The sequence below is a fragment of the Bombina bombina genome, chromosome 4, assembly GCF_027579735.1.
Source record: "Bombina bombina isolate aBomBom1 chromosome 4, aBomBom1.pri, whole genome shotgun sequence".
NCBI classification, from domain to species: Eukaryota; Metazoa; Chordata; class Amphibia; order Anura; family Bombinatoridae; genus Bombina; species Bombina bombina.
In genome coordinates, this window is record NC_069502.1 from 769,274,832 (window position 1) to 769,293,912 (window position 19,081).

General features: G+C 35.2%; 1 protein-coding gene across 1 annotated transcript in view; it reads left to right on the forward strand.

The window, feature by feature from the left end:
* NID1 (nidogen 1) overlaps positions 1-19,081 on the forward strand; it is a 274,670-nt gene that overhangs the window by 86,304 nt on the left and 169,285 nt on the right. The window contains exons 5-7 of the mRNA XM_053711101.1: positions 4,764-4,913; positions 10,143-10,394; positions 15,933-16,133. Coding sequence (XP_053567076.1) covers positions 4,764-4,913; positions 10,143-10,394; positions 15,933-16,133 — 603 coding nt within the window. The remainder of the gene's footprint in view (positions 1-4,763; positions 4,914-10,142; positions 10,395-15,932; positions 16,134-19,081) is intronic.

Here is a 19,081-nt window from a genome sequence, read left to right on the forward strand (position 1 = left end):
ACAGACTCGGCATACAATATTTATAAGGAATATAACAAAGCATGCAAAAAAGCAATCAAATTAGCCAAAATTGAAAATGAAAAATTAATTGCCAAGGATTCTAAGTCTAACCCTAAAAGGTTCTTTAAGTACATAAATAGCAAAAAATCTAAGAAGGATAATATAGGTACATTAAAATGCGTGGAGGGTAGCATGATAAATAATGACAGGGAGAAGGCTGAGGTACTAAACCAGTTTTTTTCTTCAGTATACACAAGAGAGGAACTATTGAATGATACCTTGGAACAGAATAGAACATGCCAGTTCATACCACTAACTGGGTTTTGTTTAGAGGATATCAGGAAAAAACTGGAAAATATTAAGGTAAATAAAACTCCAGGCCCAGATGGAATACACCCAAGGGTGTTAAGGGAATTTAGCACTGTTATAGACAAACCATTACTCTTAATTTTTCAAGACTCATTATCCTCAGGCATGGTACCCCAGGATTGGTGTAAAGCTGATGTGGTGCCACTCTTCAAAAAGGGAAGCAGGGATGATCCAGGAAGCTATAGACCAGTTAGTCTGACATCAATAGTGGGGAAGATATTTGAAGGGATTATAAGGGATTATATTGATGAGCATATTCGTATAAACAAGATTATGAGTTCTAATCAGCATGGCTTTAGGAGAAATAGATCATGTCAAACTAATCTAATTAGATTCTACGAGGAAGTAAGTAAAAATATAGATAAAGGGGAATCAGTTGATGTGATATACTTAGATTTTGCAAAGGCATTTGATACAGTGCCACATGAGAGATTAATGCACAAAATTAAGGGACTGGGAATAGCTGAAAATGTTAGCTCATGGATAAATAACTGGATAAAAGATAGGGAGCAACGAGTAGTAGTAAATGGATCATACTCAGATTGGACAAAGGTAATCAGTGGCGTCCCCCAGGGATCAGTACTGGGCCCTGTTCTTTTTAATATTTTTATAAATGACTTGGAGCAAGGATTAAATAGCGACATCTCTATTTTTGCAGATGATACTAAGTTAAGTAAGGTCATTATGTCAGAGCAGGACGAACTCTCTTTACAAAGGGATTTGCTAAAATTAGAACTATGGGCAAGTGAATGGAAAATTAGATTTAATACGGAAAAATGCAAGGTTCTACATTTTGGAAGTAAAAATAAGCAGGCTACGTATTTTTTAAATGGGACAAGACTTAGCCAAACACAGGAGGAAAGGGATTTGGGAGTAGTAATAGATAACAAGCTAAAGATGAGTGCACAATGCAGGGCAGCGGCTTCAAAGGCTAATAAGATACTAGCATGTATTAAAAGAGGCATTGATTCAAGGGAGGAAAGCATAATTCTGTCATTATATAAAGCCCTGGTAAGACCTCACCTTGAGTTTGGAGTGCAGTTCTGGGGACCGATTGCTAAAAAAGATATTGCAGAACTAGAAAAAGTTCAGAGAAGGGCCACAGAGCTTATAAGGGGATTGGAGAAATTAACCTATGAGGAGAGGCTAGCCAAACTGGGTCTGTTCTCTTTAGAAAAAATGCGCTTGAGAGGTGACATGATTACTTTATATAAATATATTCAAGGCCCATATACAGAGATGGCAGAAGCTCTGTTTATTCCAAGAAAATTGTTTCTGACAAGAGGTCATAATTTAAGGTTGGAGGAAAGGAGATTTAATCTCCTGCAACGGAAACGTTTTTTTCACTGTAAGAGCAATAAAATTGTGGAACTCATTACCAAAGGAGGTAGTGAATGCCAATACCATAGATACATTTAAAAATAGTCTGGATAAATTTCTGTATCTAAACAAAATTCATGGATATGATTGCTAGTATTAAATGGGTCACATTTTAATGGGGTTATTTAAGCTTAACTGGAGCTTTTTGTAAGTATTTTAGATTTGTATAGGTTGAACTCGATGGACTTCAGTCTTTTTTCAACCTTATCTACTATGCTACTATGTTACTATGTTACATGCTGTATCTGACTCATGAAAATTTAATAAAACCTGAGTGTCCCTTTAAGGGTGTATTGGGTGGGTTTTATTTTTTAGATTAGGGTTTGGGCCGCCAAAGAGTTAACTGCCCTTTTAAGGGCAATGCCCATCCAAATGCCCTTTTCAGGGCAATGGGGAGCTTAGTTTTTTTTAGATAATATTTTATTTGGGGGGTTGGTTGTGTGGGTGGTGGGTTTTACTGTTGGGGGGGTGTTTGTATTTTTTTTTTACAGGTAAAAGAGCTGATTTCTTTGGGGCAATGCCCCGCAAAAGGCACTTTTAAGGGCTATTGATAGTTTAGTTTAGGCTAGGGTTTTTTTTATTTTGGGGGGCTTTTTTTATTTTGATAGGGCTATTAGATTAGGTGTAATTAGTTTAAAGATCTGTAATTAGTTTTTTATTTTCTGTAATTTAATTTTTTTTTTTCTGATTTAGCTAATTTAATTTATTTAATTGTTTTTAATGTAGTTAATTTACTTAATTGTAGGGTAGTGTTAGGTCTTAGTGTAACTTAGGTTAGGTTTTATTTTACAGGTAAATTTGTCTTTATTTTAGCTAGGTAGTTATTAAATAGTTAATAACTATTTAGTAACTATTCTACCTAGTTAAAATAAATACAAACTTGCCTGTAAAATAAAAATAAACCCTAAGCTAGATACAATGTAACTATTAGTTATATTGTAGCTAGCTTAGAGTTTATTTTATAGGTAAGTATTTAGTTTTAAATAGGAATAATTTAGGTAATAATATTATTTTTTATTTAGATTTATTTAAATTATATTTAAGTTAGGGGGTGTTATGGTTAGGGTTAGACTTAGGTTTAGGGGTTAATACATTTAGAATAGTGGCGGCGACGTTGGGGGCGGCATATTAGGGGTTAATAAGTGTAGGTAGGTTGCGGCGACATTGGGGACAGCAGATTGGGGTTAATAAAAATAATGTTAGTGTTGGCGATGTTGGGGGCATCAGATTAGGGGTTAATAAGTATAATGTAGGTGGTGGCGATGTCCGGAGCTGCAGATTAGGGGTTAATAAATGTAGGTTGGTGGCGGTGATGTTAGGGGCAGCAGATTAGGGGTTAATAATATTTAACTAGTGTTTGCGAGGCGGGAGTGCGGCGGTTTAGGGGTTAATATGTTTATTCTAGTGGCAGCGATGTCCGGAGCGGCAGATTAGGGATTAAAATTTTTATTTTAGTGTTTGCAATGCGGGAGGGCCTCGGTTTAGGGGTTAATAGGTAGTTTATGGGTGTTAGTGTACTTTTTAGCACTTAAGTTATGAGTTTTATGCTACAGTGTTGTACCATAAAACTCTTAACTATTGACTTTTAAATGCGTTAGGACTCTTGACGGGGTAGGGTGTACCGCTCACTTTCTGGCCTCCCAGGACAGACTCGTAATACCGGCGCTATGGAAGTCCCATAGAAAAAAGGGTTTACGAAGTTTATGTAAGTCGTTTTGCGGTAAGGCCAAAAAAGTGTGCGGTGCCCCTAAACCTGCAAGACAGCGGTAGTGAAAAAGCAGCGTTAGGACCTGTTAACGCTGCTTTTTCAGCTTACTGCAAAACTTGTAATCTAGCCGATATTTTGGTCAAAATTATTTCAAATTTGTTATTTGTTTTGCAAACGAATAACCCAAAATTTTTCTGCAAATGTCTTATTTTAACTATATCCATGATCATTTTAATATTTTTTCATAATATGATTCAATCAGAAAAATTTGAATTGTAAGATCATAACATCTTCAAAATAAAAACCAGACCTATACTTTTAATTGATTCGACAGCAAGCTTAGAGTGATGGTAAATCCTAGCATTTCTGAAATGCTAGGATTTGCCATTGGAACAAATAAAGGGGACTTTCAGTCAAGAAGTATAAAATACTTCATGCTGAAAGCTCTTTTATTTGTTTGCAGCGTTTGCCCCACTGAGCTGCATGGCTATTGGCTAAGAGGTGGAAATATCACCTCTCAGCCAAATAGCGTTCTGCCGTGGGCTGCCTTAGCAGCTCAGTGTGACAAATGCTGCAGCCAAATAAAGGAGCTTTCAGCATAAAGTATTTTTGTTCAGGTGTTACATATGATTAAAGTAAGGAAGGATTAATGCATAAAGATTGGCAATTTTTAATGGTGGGGTAGAGGTAGCTTAGTATTAAAGGAAGTCAAATCAATATGGTTTATTGTTTAATGCAATGGATGGTCTAGGAAGTTAGCATTATTTGTGTATTTGTGGTTGAGATTTCTGCATTTCAAGGTTAATAATAATAACGAATCTGGACAATTTAAGCTAAAAGATATATGAAACACTGCTCCTTATAGGAAAAAATATATATGTTAAATCAAAGTAAACATAAAAAGAAACAGATTATGTTAAAATAGCAAGTTTAAATAACTTTCCAATTTACTTATATTGTCAAATTTGCTTCTTCATCTTTGTATCCTTTGTTGCAATGCATTACTGGGAGCTAGCTGAACACATCTAGTGTAGTGAACCAATGACAAGAGGCATATATGTGCAGGCAACATTCAGAAACTAGCTCCCAGTAGCGTATTGCTGCTCCTGAGTCTACCTAGGTATGCTTTTCAACAAAGGATACTAAGATAACAAAGCATATTTAATAATAGAAATAAATGGGGACGTTGTTTAAAATCACATGTTCTGTCTTAATCATGAAAGTTTTGTTTTGACGTTACTGTCCTATTAATATTAAATTGCAGTGTAGGTTGTGTGTTCATAGTAATCATAATATTTTTCTTTAGTTTTCCAGTATAATGTAGGCAATCAACAAAACTGTGCAAACAACCGCCATCAGTGCTCCGCACATGCAATTTGCAGAGACTTTTCAACTGGATTTTGCTGTAGCTGTTCTCCTGGTTACTATGGTAACGGACGGCAGTGTGTATCAGAAGGTACGTTTTTTTTTTGTCCTTTACAAAAGTTAAATTGTTCACAATTGCATTATAATTAAGCATGTTAAATATGTTTTCATATTAACAAATGCATAAATTACTTATAATAATAATAATAATAATAAGAGATTGCATACACTGTATAATGACGCTATCAGACATATTGACCCCACAATAACCTACACAAAGTTTCAAGTTTATAACTTAGCAAATATTGTGTTGGTTTCTATAGGTGTCAAAATAAAGTTACACTGTACTCTTTATCTGCTTTTCTTCCCTTCAAGTGGACTCTTTTGAATTGACCACTTTTTATGCCCACTCATCTGGAGACCCCAAAGCACACTTTGTAGTTCTGCTTTTTGTGGGGCAAAAAAAAACTATGGCACACATTCTTAATTGTGCTTTTTATCTGGGAGCCACAAAAAACAGAGCAGACCGCCTTAAGTGAATGTCAGTTTAGATGAATCGGTGCCCGGTTTTTAATAATCCTATTAAAAACAAGGGCACTTTAATTCATCAAAATTTACATTTTTACTCGTTTTCTTCAAATACTTACCTTTTAAACCTGACAGCCGCTGCAGCGCTTCCTCCACCCGTCGCAAGCCCTCTTCACGGGTCCAAAATGACGAACCCGGCTTCTTCCAATCACGGCGTTGCCTCAGGCCATGATTCCCCCCGGGGGGGGGGGGGAATCCATGATTGGAGGAAGCCAGATTCGTAATTTCTGACGTATGAAGAGGCTTCCAACGGCCGGGGGAATCGCTGGAGCGGCTGTGAAGATTAAAAAGTAAGTATTTGAAAAAAACGAGTGAAATATAAATTTTGATGGATTAAAGAGCCCTTGTTTTTAATAGGATTATTAAAAACCGGGCACTGATTCATCTAAACTGACATTCACTTTAAAGGGACAGTATACACTCATTTTCATATAACTGCATGTAATAGACACTACTATAAAGAATAAGATGCACAGATACTGATATAAAAATCCAGTACAGGTAGCCCTCAGTTTACGCCAGGGTTAGGTTCCAGAAGGAATGGTTGTAAATCAAAACCATTGTAAATGGAAACCCAGTTTATAATTTAAGTCAATGGGAAGTGAGGGAGATAGGTTCCAGGACCCTCTCAAAATTGTCATAAGTAACACCTAATACATTATTTTTAAAGCTTTGAAATGAAGACTTTAAATGCTAAACAGCATTATAAACCTAATACAATAATCACACAACACAGATATATAAATTAAACTAAGTTAAATGAACAAAAACATTTGCTAAACAGCATTATAAACCTAAAAAAAATCATCACACAATACAGACTTCACTTGCATTTTTCTGCAAACAGTTCTTTCTATGCATTTCAATCTGGACTGATTTATAGACAGGAAGATCTTGTTCCTTTGAAATCTGCTCGATAGCTCAAGTCTGGTAAAAACTGATTAATTTCAGCTTGCCTGGCTTTGCTGCAACACAAGCGGACAGCTCCACCTACTGGCTATTTTAATAAATGCACTGCTTCTCAATGCTTTTCAATAGCAGTCACATGACTGGAAAAAAAGGTTGTTATTCTGAAACAGTGTAAATTGAACCGTTGTAAAATGAGGGCCACCTGTATAAACCTTTTAAAAACGTACTTAGAAGCTGACAGTTTGGCTCTGTTGAAAAGGTTGTTGGAAAGCCCACTGCAAGTGGGAAATAAAACACTCCCCCCCCCCTCCCCCTTCTTTTGTATATGAAAAGACCCTTTACACAAACAGGAGCAAGCTGGAGAAGGTAGCTGATGGTATTCACATAAAACTTTGGGGCTTGGTTAGGAGTCTGAAAATCAGAGCAATGTTATTTAAAAATAAGCAAAACTATACATTTATATAAAAAAAAAACTTTATGAGCTTTATAAATAGATCATCTACAAAACATTTATGTAAAGAAAAAATGAGTGTATACTGTTCCTTTAAGGCGGTTTTCACTTTACAGCGGGGCTCCGGTCCCTAACCTGCTGTATGAGCGGGGTATACCTGTGTGTGTATATATATATATATATATATATATATATATATATATACAGAGAGAGAGAGAGTATATGGCCCTTTCCCTATAAACTCATTAAAATGTGACATTGAAGTCTGTAGAATATTTTGTCTGCGCTACTGAAGTCATTGATAACCTTGTAGAACATGTCTTAATATTTTGGATACTTGTGTTTGTATAGAATTCCTTTGATAGGAAAAATATAAACAAACTACAAAATAATTCAATTAGAATGAATGATTAGAAAATGCATTATATGCTTATCTTGTTATACACTGAGCAATACTGTAAAGCAGGGATGGCCAACTGGTACCCTGAAGGCCACATGTACCCTGAGGGCCCTCTGCACTGGTTTTTGTGGTTCCCAGGTAAAAAGCACAATTAAGAATGTGTGCCATAGTTTGTTTGGCCCCACAAAAAGCAGAACTAAAAAGTGTGCTTTGGGGACTCCGGATGAGTGGGCATAAAAAGTGGTCAATTCAAAAGAGTCCACTGGAGGTAAGAAAAGCAGATAGAGAGTACAGTGCAACTTTATTTAAAGCTGGCCCTGTGCCACTGGACATTATTTGTATGTTTAGTTGCCATAAACTTATATGCAACCCATAATGCTTTTAAAATATTGATCTGTGGCCCTGATGTGTTAGGATATTGTCCATTACTGCTCTAAAGGCTTTATATTATTACAAGGTATTGTGAACACATAACATTAGTATGTTTTGCAACTTAAAGGGACACTGAACCCCATTTTTTTTCTTTTGTGATTCAGATAGAGCATGCAATTTTAAGCAAATTTCTAATTTACTCCTATTATCAAATTTTCTTCATTCTCTTGGTATTTTTATTTGAAAAGCAAGAATGTAAGTTTAGATGCCGGCCCATTTTTGGTGAACAACCTGGGTTGCTCTTGCTGATTGGGGGATTAATTTAACCGACTAATAAACAAGTGCTTTTCAGGGATCTGAACTAAAAATAGCTTTGATGCCTTCTTTTTCAACTAAATATAGCAAGAGAATGAAGAAAAATTGATAATAGGAGTAAATTAGAAAGTTGCTTAAAATTGCATGCTCTATCAGAATCACAAAAGAAAAAAATTGGGTTCAGTGTCCCTTAAAGGGACATAATACTCATATGCTAAATAACTTGAAACTGATGCTGTATAACTATTAAAAGCTGACAGGAAAATATCACCTGAGCATCTCTATGTAAAAAAGGAAGATATTTTACTTCACAATCTCCTCAGCTCAGCAGAGTAAGTTCTGTGTAAAAAGTTATACTTCACCTGCTCCCAGCTGCAGGTAAAAATTAAAAAAAAAATGAAGAAATGAACAGCAGCCAATCAGCATCAGCAGTGCTGAGGTCATTAACTCTTACTGTGATCTCATGAGATTTGACTTAACTCTCATGAGATTTCATAGTAAGCTTCCTTTACCTGATTGGTGAAATAATATGAGAGTTCACGAGGCTCATTCTTTCAGCTGTCCCAGGACAGACATACTAAAATGCTGCTTAGAAATCCTTTACAATGGGAGGTGGCTACTGAGGAACTTTTGAGGTAAAATACCTTTCTTTTTTACATAGAGATGTTCAGGTGATATTTTCTAGTCAGCTTTTTACAGCTATGCTGCAGCACTTTAAAGTGTTTAAACATTTGGGTATTATGGTCCTTTAAGGCCTGACTATTGTATAATACAGACATCTTCAAACTTGGCCCTCCAGAGGTTTTGGAACTACAATTCCCATGATGCTCAGGTATGCTGGCTGAGGGCCAAGTTTGAGGATGTCTGGTATAATATATGGTCATTAAAATGCTTTGCAAATTGATAATGTATTCTACAGTCAAGTCTAGCATTTGGAGATTGCAACAAAACAATCCTTTTAAGCTTGTAGTTGACATTTTATATATTACGTTACCATGTAATAACACTTTGAATGTTTTATAGGTAGTGATGAATTAATGCTGGTGATATTTGAAGTTTATTTTTGCTTAAAGGGAAATGAAAACCAAAATATTTATTTCATGATTCAGGTAGAGAATACAATTTTAAACAGCATTCCAATTTACTTCTATGATCTAATTTGCTTCATTCTTTAGATATCCCTTGTTGAAGAAATAGCAATGCACATGGGTGAGCCAATCACATGAGGCATTTATGTGCAGCCACCAATCATCAGCTACTGAGCCTATCTAGATATGCTTTTCAACAAAGTATATCAAGGGAATGAAGCAAATTAGATAATAGAAGTAAATTGGAAAGTTGTTTAAAATGACATGCTCTTTCTAAATCATGAAAGAAAAAAAGGGTTTCATGTTCCTTTAAATGTGACATTTAAATGCTTATTTTGACTGGCTTACATGGAATTCAAATTAAGTTTATGAGAATCAGCCTTTGAATTCTACATTGTGTTATTTATTAAATTGTCACCTTAAATCAAAGAGTTACATTTAAATCTAATTGTTCAACTATTGCAAGTTAGAACATTTGATATAAGACATTTAACATTAATAGAAAAAATTTAATTTGCTCAGTGGAAAAAAATCTATGACTGATACAATTGTCCTAGGTGAATATTCATTCTATCTTTAGTATGTTGTTTATTAAATATTTGCTTATTATATATATATATACATATATATACAGTATATGTATATATATATATATATACACATATATATATATATATATATATATACCCGTCCTTCACAGTCAAACTCATTCTATTTACTGAGCGGTGAATGACCACAATATAGTTTTGGTTCCATTGATTATAATGGGGCTTAACTTGCAACTTGCATTGTGGGAAGCGGCATTTACCAATCTGTGATTTACGCAATTTTCGAGTGGCAATCTTGCTGTAAATATTTTTTTCACAAGTTTCATGAACAAGTTGCATTGAATTTAGGCAAATGTCTTTCAAGTGTGTGCACAAAAGTCTATCCACTAAGTGCTCATGACACATTTTGACCAGACAAATTTAAATGCAATTACATTCCCGTACATAGATCAGAAAGTGTCACCTATGTATGAAAGCAAGTCCCATGCGCTGCTTCAGCCAAACTGGAAAAAACACCATTGCTGATCTAGCAAACATCCCATTCATAAATAGATGCAATCCAACACATTTTATTTTTAGCATTGTAGCATCCGTTTAAATATTTGTGTATTTTTTTCTGTTTAATGCATATTTGTATGTTGTTTTGCAGGAGCTGCTCAGCGTGTTAATGGTAAAGTAAAAGGCAGAATCTATGTGGGTAATAATCCATCTCCGGTTGTTTTTGAGAACATTGACCTACATTCATACGTGGTGGTTAACGACGGACGAGCCTATACGGCTATTAGCACAATTGTGGATTCACTGGGCTTCTCCTTGCTGCCACTTGCCTCTATCGGTGGTATTATTGGTTGGATGTTTGCCCTGCAACAACCAGGATATAAGAATGGATTCAGCATTACTGGTAAATTTAAGCCTATTTGATTCTAATTCAAGCCTGCATGTTATATGTATTTTTGTAAAGGGATTGGAAAGTCAAAATTAAACTTGCATGATTCAGATAGAGCAGGTCATTTTAAGACACTTTTAAATTCCCTTCTATTTTCAAATGTGCTTCGTTCTCTTAGTATCCCTTGTTAAAAATTAATACGCACATATCATACACTAGAGGGAGCTGCTGCTAATTGGTGCCTGCACACATTTGTCTCTTGTGATTGGCTAACTAGATATGTTCAGCTTCCTGTCAGTATTGCAATGTTGTCCCTTCAGCAATGGATAACAAGAGAATGAAGGAAATTTGATAATAGAACTAAATTTGAAAGTTGTTTAAAATTGTATGTTTTATCTGAATCATAAAAGAAAATGTTGGGGTTTACTATCCCTTTAAATAAACAAATTATTTTAGTATAGTTTCAGCATACAAATATTTACTGAGCTAGGAAGGCTTCTATTCAATGTCGATGTAAATATACTGATCATAATTTTTTTAGCAAGTTACAATTTATAGTATTTTTGTATAAACAGTCAATATTTTTGTTTCATATGTAATTTTTATTTAGTACACAGTCTATTAAAGGGACACTGAACCCAAATTTCTTTTGTTATTCAGATAGAGCATGCAATTTTGTTTCTTTTTTAAAAAAAATATCTTTTTATTCATTTTCAAAAAGCAATAATCTGCTATTTTGGTTTGTACATACAATTTTAAACAGAAAAATAAAAAATAAAATAAAAGCAGAAATATGTGAAGTTATCCTTGTACATCTAAGAATCGACATATTACATCATTACATAAAGTTCCTTCTAACATAATTCTTCTATACATGATTAACATATGTTCAATTCATAAACTTCAACATTGCAATGAATTCTTCTAAATTATAACAGAAACCGACATATATCAAATTATTCTGTTATTTTCAAAAATATAACACAAAAAATAAAATAAAAGCCAAATAAAACAAAAACAGATATATGTCAAGGTATCCTTATACATATTATATTATTAAATATGATTCCTTCTAACATAATTCTTCTTACATAATTAATAGAGCATGCAATTTTAAACAACTTTCTAATTTACTCCTATTAGCAATTTTTCTTCGTTCTCTTGCTTTCTTTATTTGAAAAAGAAGGCATCTAAGCTATTTTTTTGGTTCAGACTCATGGAAAGCACTTGTTTATTGGTAGGTGAATTTACCCACCAATCAGCAAGAACAACACAGTGTGTTCACCAAAAATGGGCCGGCATCTAAACTTACATTCTTGCATTTCAAATAAAGATACCAAGAGAATGAAGAAAATGTGATAATAGCAGTAAAATAGAAAGTTGCTTAAAATTGCATGCTCCATCTTAATCACGATAGAAAAAAAATTGGGTTCAGTGTCCCTTTAAGCAAATGTTTTCACTATGGTTAAAAATGTTTTATAAATGGGAAGGGTGAATGTATGATATTTACATATAAATTCACTAACATTAGCTACTCTGGGCTAGATTACGAGTGGAGCACTATTTATTGTTCCCGCGTTAACTCCTCTAGAAGTAAGCTTTTTGCACGCATCGGGTAGCACTCGTATTTCAAGTTCAAAGTAAAATGTGTTTGTTTTTGTGCACTCACTCGACATGCGCAAAAAGCCGAACTTCAAATATCGCGACCGCAGTAACATATTCCCCCATAGACTTCAACAGAATGCGAAAAGTGGAAAAAATCCTAACACCCTACTCGTGTGCAAACCTGATTGCATTTTCTCAAGTGCAGTGACCTGGCATGAAAATATGAATATTTCACATTCCAATGTTCTTCACAAAGAAGAATATTTTCTATTTATTCATAATTATATATATACAATTTTGGTAAAATATATAGCCATACCTATAATTATAGATATATACAGGAATATGAATATCTATTTAAAAATACATAGAACATATTCCCCTATGTGAAGAAAATTGGAATATGAAATATTTACAGTACAAACACAGTTAAACACTTTATTAAATATGAATATTGCATAAATATGATTTTACGTTTTCAGCTATTTAAAGGGACAGTGAACACCAAAATTGTTATTGTTTAAAAGGATAGATAACACCTATACTACTAGACATGTGCAGCCGCGAAAAATTCGGTTCGGTTTGGATCGATTCGGACCGATTCGAATTTCGGTTTGGATCGATTCGAATTCGGAAGAAATTGAATGAATTTGTTTCGGATTCATTCGGATTCTTTCGGATTCGTGGGAAATTCGGTTTGGTTCGATTCGGTTCGAATCGATTTGGATTTTCGGAATTTAAGTCAGTGTTAAGTGGGATGTGCTGTGTATTACACTAGTATACTGTACAATACTAGTGTAATACATGGCCATCCAAATCCATCCAAATAAATTCGAATCGATTCAAATTTATTCGGTAAATTCGGCACTACCGCAATTCAGAAATTCGAATCGATCTGAATTCCGAATTCGACAAAATTCGTCCGAATTTAGATTCGGACCGAACCGAATCGCACATGTCTATATACTACCCATTTCCTAGCTTTGCACAACCAACATTGTTATACTAATATACTTTATAACCTTTAAACCTCTAAATGTCTGCCTGTTTCTAAGCCACTAAAGACAGCCTCTTATCACATGCTTTTTTTATTAGCGTTTCACAACAGGGGTGTCCTAGTTCATGTGAGCCATATAGATAACATTGTGCTTACGCTCGTGGGTTGTGGCAGACACTGCACTAATTGGATAAAATGCAAGTCAATAGACAATAAATAAAAAGTCATGTGATCAGGGGGATGCCAGAAGAGGTTTAGATACAAGGTAATCACAGAGTTTAAAAGTATATTAATGTAACCATGTTTTCTGTGCAAAAATGGGGAATGGATAATAAAGGGATTATCTATCTTTTTAAACAATACATTTTTTTTAGTTGACTGTCCCTTTAACCGCAAAGGGCTCCTATGCACTTATATTTATAGCTATATGTGTGTACATATGTATTTATGGGTTTATATGTGTAAATATGTCTGTAAATATATATGTACACACATATAAATATATATACAGTATATATATATTTATACACACACATACATATACATATTTAGACATTTATATGTTGGAACTCTATGCCTGCCTGTTTTTTCTAACACCTGAGTCCTCATATATTTGAGCCCTTATAACTTTTTTGTGTAATATTTATTTTAAAATAACTTTTATTATATAGTGTTATGAGTGTAACTGTACTTTAAAATGTATTTTTGATGTGTTATGTGACACTTTTTTGATTCGGGAAACAGTTAACCAGAGCTCTGAGCTTGCGGTAATCTTTCTAGCGTTAATGGTGATTGCACTCACACATTGGCATTTACTTTCAACTTGTAATACGAGCGCTCCTTTCAATGCGCGCAAACAGCCGTAATAAAACCGATAACGCTTGCACATAACTTTTAGCACGCCACTCGTAAATCAGGCCCTCTACGTGTGCATAGAAATCGCTTTACTTACCTGTTCTGTTATATCTTCAAAGCCTGATTTATTTGTTGGTAAATAAGATATACTACTAAAATATACTAACTCCACAGTGACAGAAAACATCTGCAAAGTGTAATAAGAAGTACATTTTAAATATAAACTCCCATATATTTAACTCAATAATCATATGTGTATTCTTGTTTAAGTCTCTTTAGAGGGACACTGACTGAACCCAAATTTTTTTCTTTCATGATTCAGATAGAGCATGCAATTTTAAGCAACTTTCTAATTTACTCCTATTATCATTTTTTTCATTCTCTTGATATCTTTATTTGAAAAGCAAGAATGTAAGTTTAGAAGCCGGCCCATTTTTGGTTCACAACCTGGGTTGTCCTTGCTGATTGGACAGCACCAATAAACAAGTGCTGTCCAGCGATCTGAACCAAAAATGGCTGGCTCCTTAGCTTAGATGCCTTCTTTTTCAAATAAAGATAGCAAGAGAACGAAGAAAAATTGATAATAAGAGTAAATTAGAAAGTTGCTTAAAATTGCATGATCTATCTGAATCATGAAAGAAGAAAAAAATGTGGGTTTAGTGTCCCTTTAAGTGGCAGAATGGTTTGAATAATGTTTATGTGCATTGGTGTGTGTGTGTTTAGTGGAGAAGATTTTGGTTTGTGTGTATGGGGGTGTTGACTTGTGTACACGTTTGCATGTGTATGCAGAAGTGGAGAGTAAATTCATGGATTTTGTATTTCTGTATGTATGTATGGGAGTGGTTTGTATCTGTATGCATGGTGTTATGTCCGTGGGATATTTATCTATCAGACCAATCTTGGCCAGTAAGTCTTCTTATCCCGGTGTCAAGTGGAAAGATAAAGAAAAATGCCAGGACCAAAGTACATTGGATTAAAGGAATGAGATAAAGCAGGGATAGCCACAATAAATTTTCTTGAGTACCAGGAAAAGACAAGAGGGAAGGTCACAAGGTATAGCTGATACAGCATCAGGCAGATAGTCCAATATTTCAAGGTACCAGAAGGAAAAACAGGATTCAGCAAAAGGTAGACAGTCCAATCTTTCACGGTACCAGAGGGCAAAGCAGGATTCAGCAACAGGTAGAAAGTCCAATCTTTCACGGTACCAGAGGGCAAAGCAGGATTCAGCAACAGGTAGATAGTCCAATCTTTCACGGTACTAGAAGGCAAAGCAGGATTCAGCAACAGGTAGACAGTCCAATCTTTCAAGGTACTAGAAGGCAAAACAGGATTCAGCAACAGCTAGACAGTCCAATCTTTCACGGTACCAGAAGACAAAGCAGGATTCAGCAACAGGTAGACAGTCCAATCTTTCACGGTACTAGAAGGCAAAGCAGGATTCAGCAACAGGTAGACAGTCCAATCTTTCACGGTACCAGAAGGCAAAGCAGGATTCAGCAACAGGTAGACAGTCCAATCTTTCACGGTACTAGAAGGCAAAGCAGGATTCAGCAACAGGTAGACAGTCCAATCTTTCAAGGTACTAGAAGGCAAAGCAGGATTCAGCAACAGGTAGACAGTCAGCATAAACAATGAAAGAGCACCCTAGGTAACACAAAGTATACATATACTTGGGCAGGGAGTTCAGAAACAGGCTGCTAGAAATAGGCACCGATTCATGGCAGAACGATGCACATGTGTGAACAGTGTGGAGTGAAGTTGTTTACAAAGTAGTAATAGAGATGTGCCCAAAATGGCACAGGCACACGGCAGTAACGTCATTGCGGCGTCAACAGTGCGTGAGATGAAAACAAAACAGTAGACAGCCATAGCAAGGGCCGGAGAGGAGCGGCAGGTACATGACACATGGGTATAGATGTGTGTGTGTGCCTCCAAATGGACAGGAAGTTCAAATATGTTATGGGGTACAAAAGAGTATAATGTTCCCTGGTGGAAAAATTAAGTTTTCTGTTGCTGACCACAGTGGATACATTTGAGGGCCACATATGTCTTATTTGCCACCACTGTTCTAATTAAATTAATTTGTCTTCTAGGTGGGGAATTTACAAGACGGGCAGAGGTCACTTTTTTGAAGAAGAATGAGAAAATAGTTATTACTCAGCAATTCATTGGCATTGATGAGCATGGCCATCTCACCATCAGTACTAACCTTGAAGGCAAAGTGCCAGAGATACCATTTGGCTCTTCTGTTCAGATTGAGCCTTATACTGAGCTTTACCACCACTCCAGCTCAGGTAAGTACTGGCTTTTCTGGGATCAGAACCCTTTACAAGAAAGTTCTGTAGTGTAAACCTCTATTTCCTTGATTTATAAGTTAAAAGATGATATTTTTTTACTAAGTGATTTTTTTACTTTATTTTTAAGGATGGTAAATCCTAGCTTTTTTTAACACTTGGATTTACCATCATTTTAATTACCAAACCCGTATTTTTGTTTTTATATTGAAAATGTTCCACTGTCTACCATAGCAGCTGGGGAAAATTGTCCTTATCAGCCAATGAGCAAGTGATCCCTATAAATCAGTTGTGTACACACATACATTTCTTATTAATTTCAATATCAGGTAACAATATTTTATAGTTTAATTGCTATTGTTTCATATGCATGTTAAACATGTGTTTTTAAATCTGTCTGTGAAAGATAATGTTTCTACTGGGATGAATTTTTATGACAATTTCAATGAACGTCCAATCAGTGTGTGTGTCATATGACACTCTTGAAGTCCAGCCTTTTGAAAGCCCTATGTAGAGAGTGGGTGGGACTGCTCTCTATGTTAAAGCCCAGCCAAAAGAGGAAATGAAGGGGGGTGGAGGAACAGAAGATACCAAGTAAGATTGTAAATTATTGTAATTATTATTTTTTTTTAAAAAAAGTGTATATATATATATATATATATATATAATATACATTTTGTATTATAATATATATATACCTTTTTTTTTTTTTTTTAAATGTATGTGGTTTTGCTTGTATACTAATAGATTTTTCCTTGCAACATTATTAAAGTCTGAAATTTACCATCACTTTAAACTTAATTTATTTCTGTTATCAAATTTACCTCTTGTTATATGGCAGACGTGTTTGTAACAATGTTATAGCGCTCAAGACATCTGTACACTTGTGAGCCTCCTTATTTTGCTGTTGTGGAAAGGAATTAAGTTTCAATAAAGGATATTAAGAGAACAAGGTACATTTGATTATAGAAGCAAATTGGAAAGGGTTTTAAAATTTTACATTTAAAACTTGCTGATGGCTGCATATATCTTGCTGGAATTAACCCCTTCACCCAAAAGGATGTATATATACGTTGTGCTGTACTTTGGCTATCGTACCACACCATATATATATATATATATATATATATATATATATATATATATATATATATATATATATATATATATATATACATCTTCGCTTCAGGAAGCTCCAGCACTCTCAGCTGTTAAGTTACAGCCGAGAGCTGGAGCTCCTGAAGCTTCAGGCATCTGCCGCATATGGAGCCGGAGCTCGATTGGTACTCCACCCACATATGAGGGCAGATGTCTGATCGTTACAGACGGTGACACTACGGAAAATAATAAAACAAAGGGACAGGGAGGGATGGGGCAGCTACACTACAGAAAAAGGGATCTGGGGGTGTGGGGGGAGGTAGGGGGACACTACACTACAGAAAATATGAAGAAGAAAAAAACATAAAAAAAATAAGCAGTTTATAGGTACTGGTAGACAGCTGCCATAACCTAAGATGGTGGGTATTAGAGAGGGGAGGTGTAGAGAGCTGTTGGGGGAGTGGGATCAGGGAGACTGGAGGGTAAGGGGGATACTACACTGCAGAAAATATAAAAAAAATGTAAAAAAATTATTTAAAAAAAAAGAAGCCTCATATTTTCATACTGGCAGAGTGTCTGCCAGTACCTAAGATGGGGGTTAACAGTGGGGGTTTGGGGAGAGAAGAGAGTTGTTTGGAAGGGATCAGGTAGGGATCAGGTAGGGATCAGGGGTGAAAAGTTTCAGGTGGGAGGCTAATCTCTACACTAAAGCTAAAATTAGCCTTTTAAGCTACCTAATTAACTCCTTTACTGCTGGTAATAATAGAAGTGTGGTGCACTGCTGCAATTAGTAGCCTTCTAATTATCAAAAAGCAATGACAAAGTCATATATGTCTGCTATTTCTGAACAAAGGGGATCCCAGAGAAGCTTTTACAAACATTTGTGCCATACAAGCAGTATGTAAATAATTTCTGTGAGAAACCCAAAGTTTGTGAAAAAGTAAAATTATTTTTATTTGATTGCATTTGGAGGTGAAATGGTTGCAGGAAATATACCAAATTGGCCTAGATCAATACCTTGGGTTGTCTACTTAAAAATATATATTTATAGTTTTGACAGGTAAATAAAAAAACAAGGCTATATTTCGTGTTATTCCAATTATGAATGGAATCACGGTTCATTAAATGAACACACATACAGCAATTGCTGCGTCCACACTTGAATGTCCCTGGTCTAGCGGTGACCCACTGATCCAGGGTGCCAGACTTATTCTCACTACTATTCTTAGGTCCCTTTAGCCTTGAGGGGGCTAAAATATTATTTTTAAAGACCACCTGGGGTTTATTGTCAATCACTTCTCTAAGTAAAGGGTCTGCTTTCAAAATACCCCAATGTTTGTTAAGCATCTTTTTAATAGACCCTGCCCCTTCACTATATGTGGTAATGAATCTAACTGTGTTGTTATACCCGTTATCATTCTGGTCCCTCACTTTGGTATGGTGTTGTACTACGTTTGCGCACAGTATTCTTTTGTCTTGCTTCAGCTACCAATTGAGTATCATACTCCTTTTCCAGGAATTTATTCTGTAAGATGTCTCCTTCCCTGTTATAATCCTCAAGTCTGGTAAAGTTCCGCCTGATTCTGGGGAATTGTCCAAATGGGATATTTTCTTTCCAGCTCCTCAAGTGCCCGCATTTAGCGTTAAGAAAGCCATTGCTATCAGTGGATTTCCTAAAATTACTTACCATTACTGTATTAGTGCTGTTATCTATAAACAGCTCAACATCCAGGAATTCAATTTTATCTCTCTAAACCTTTTCTTTGAATGATAAAGTAAATGTATTCATATTAAAATATTTAATAAAGTCCAAAGCACTTTTTTCATCACCATGCCACACTATAATGATG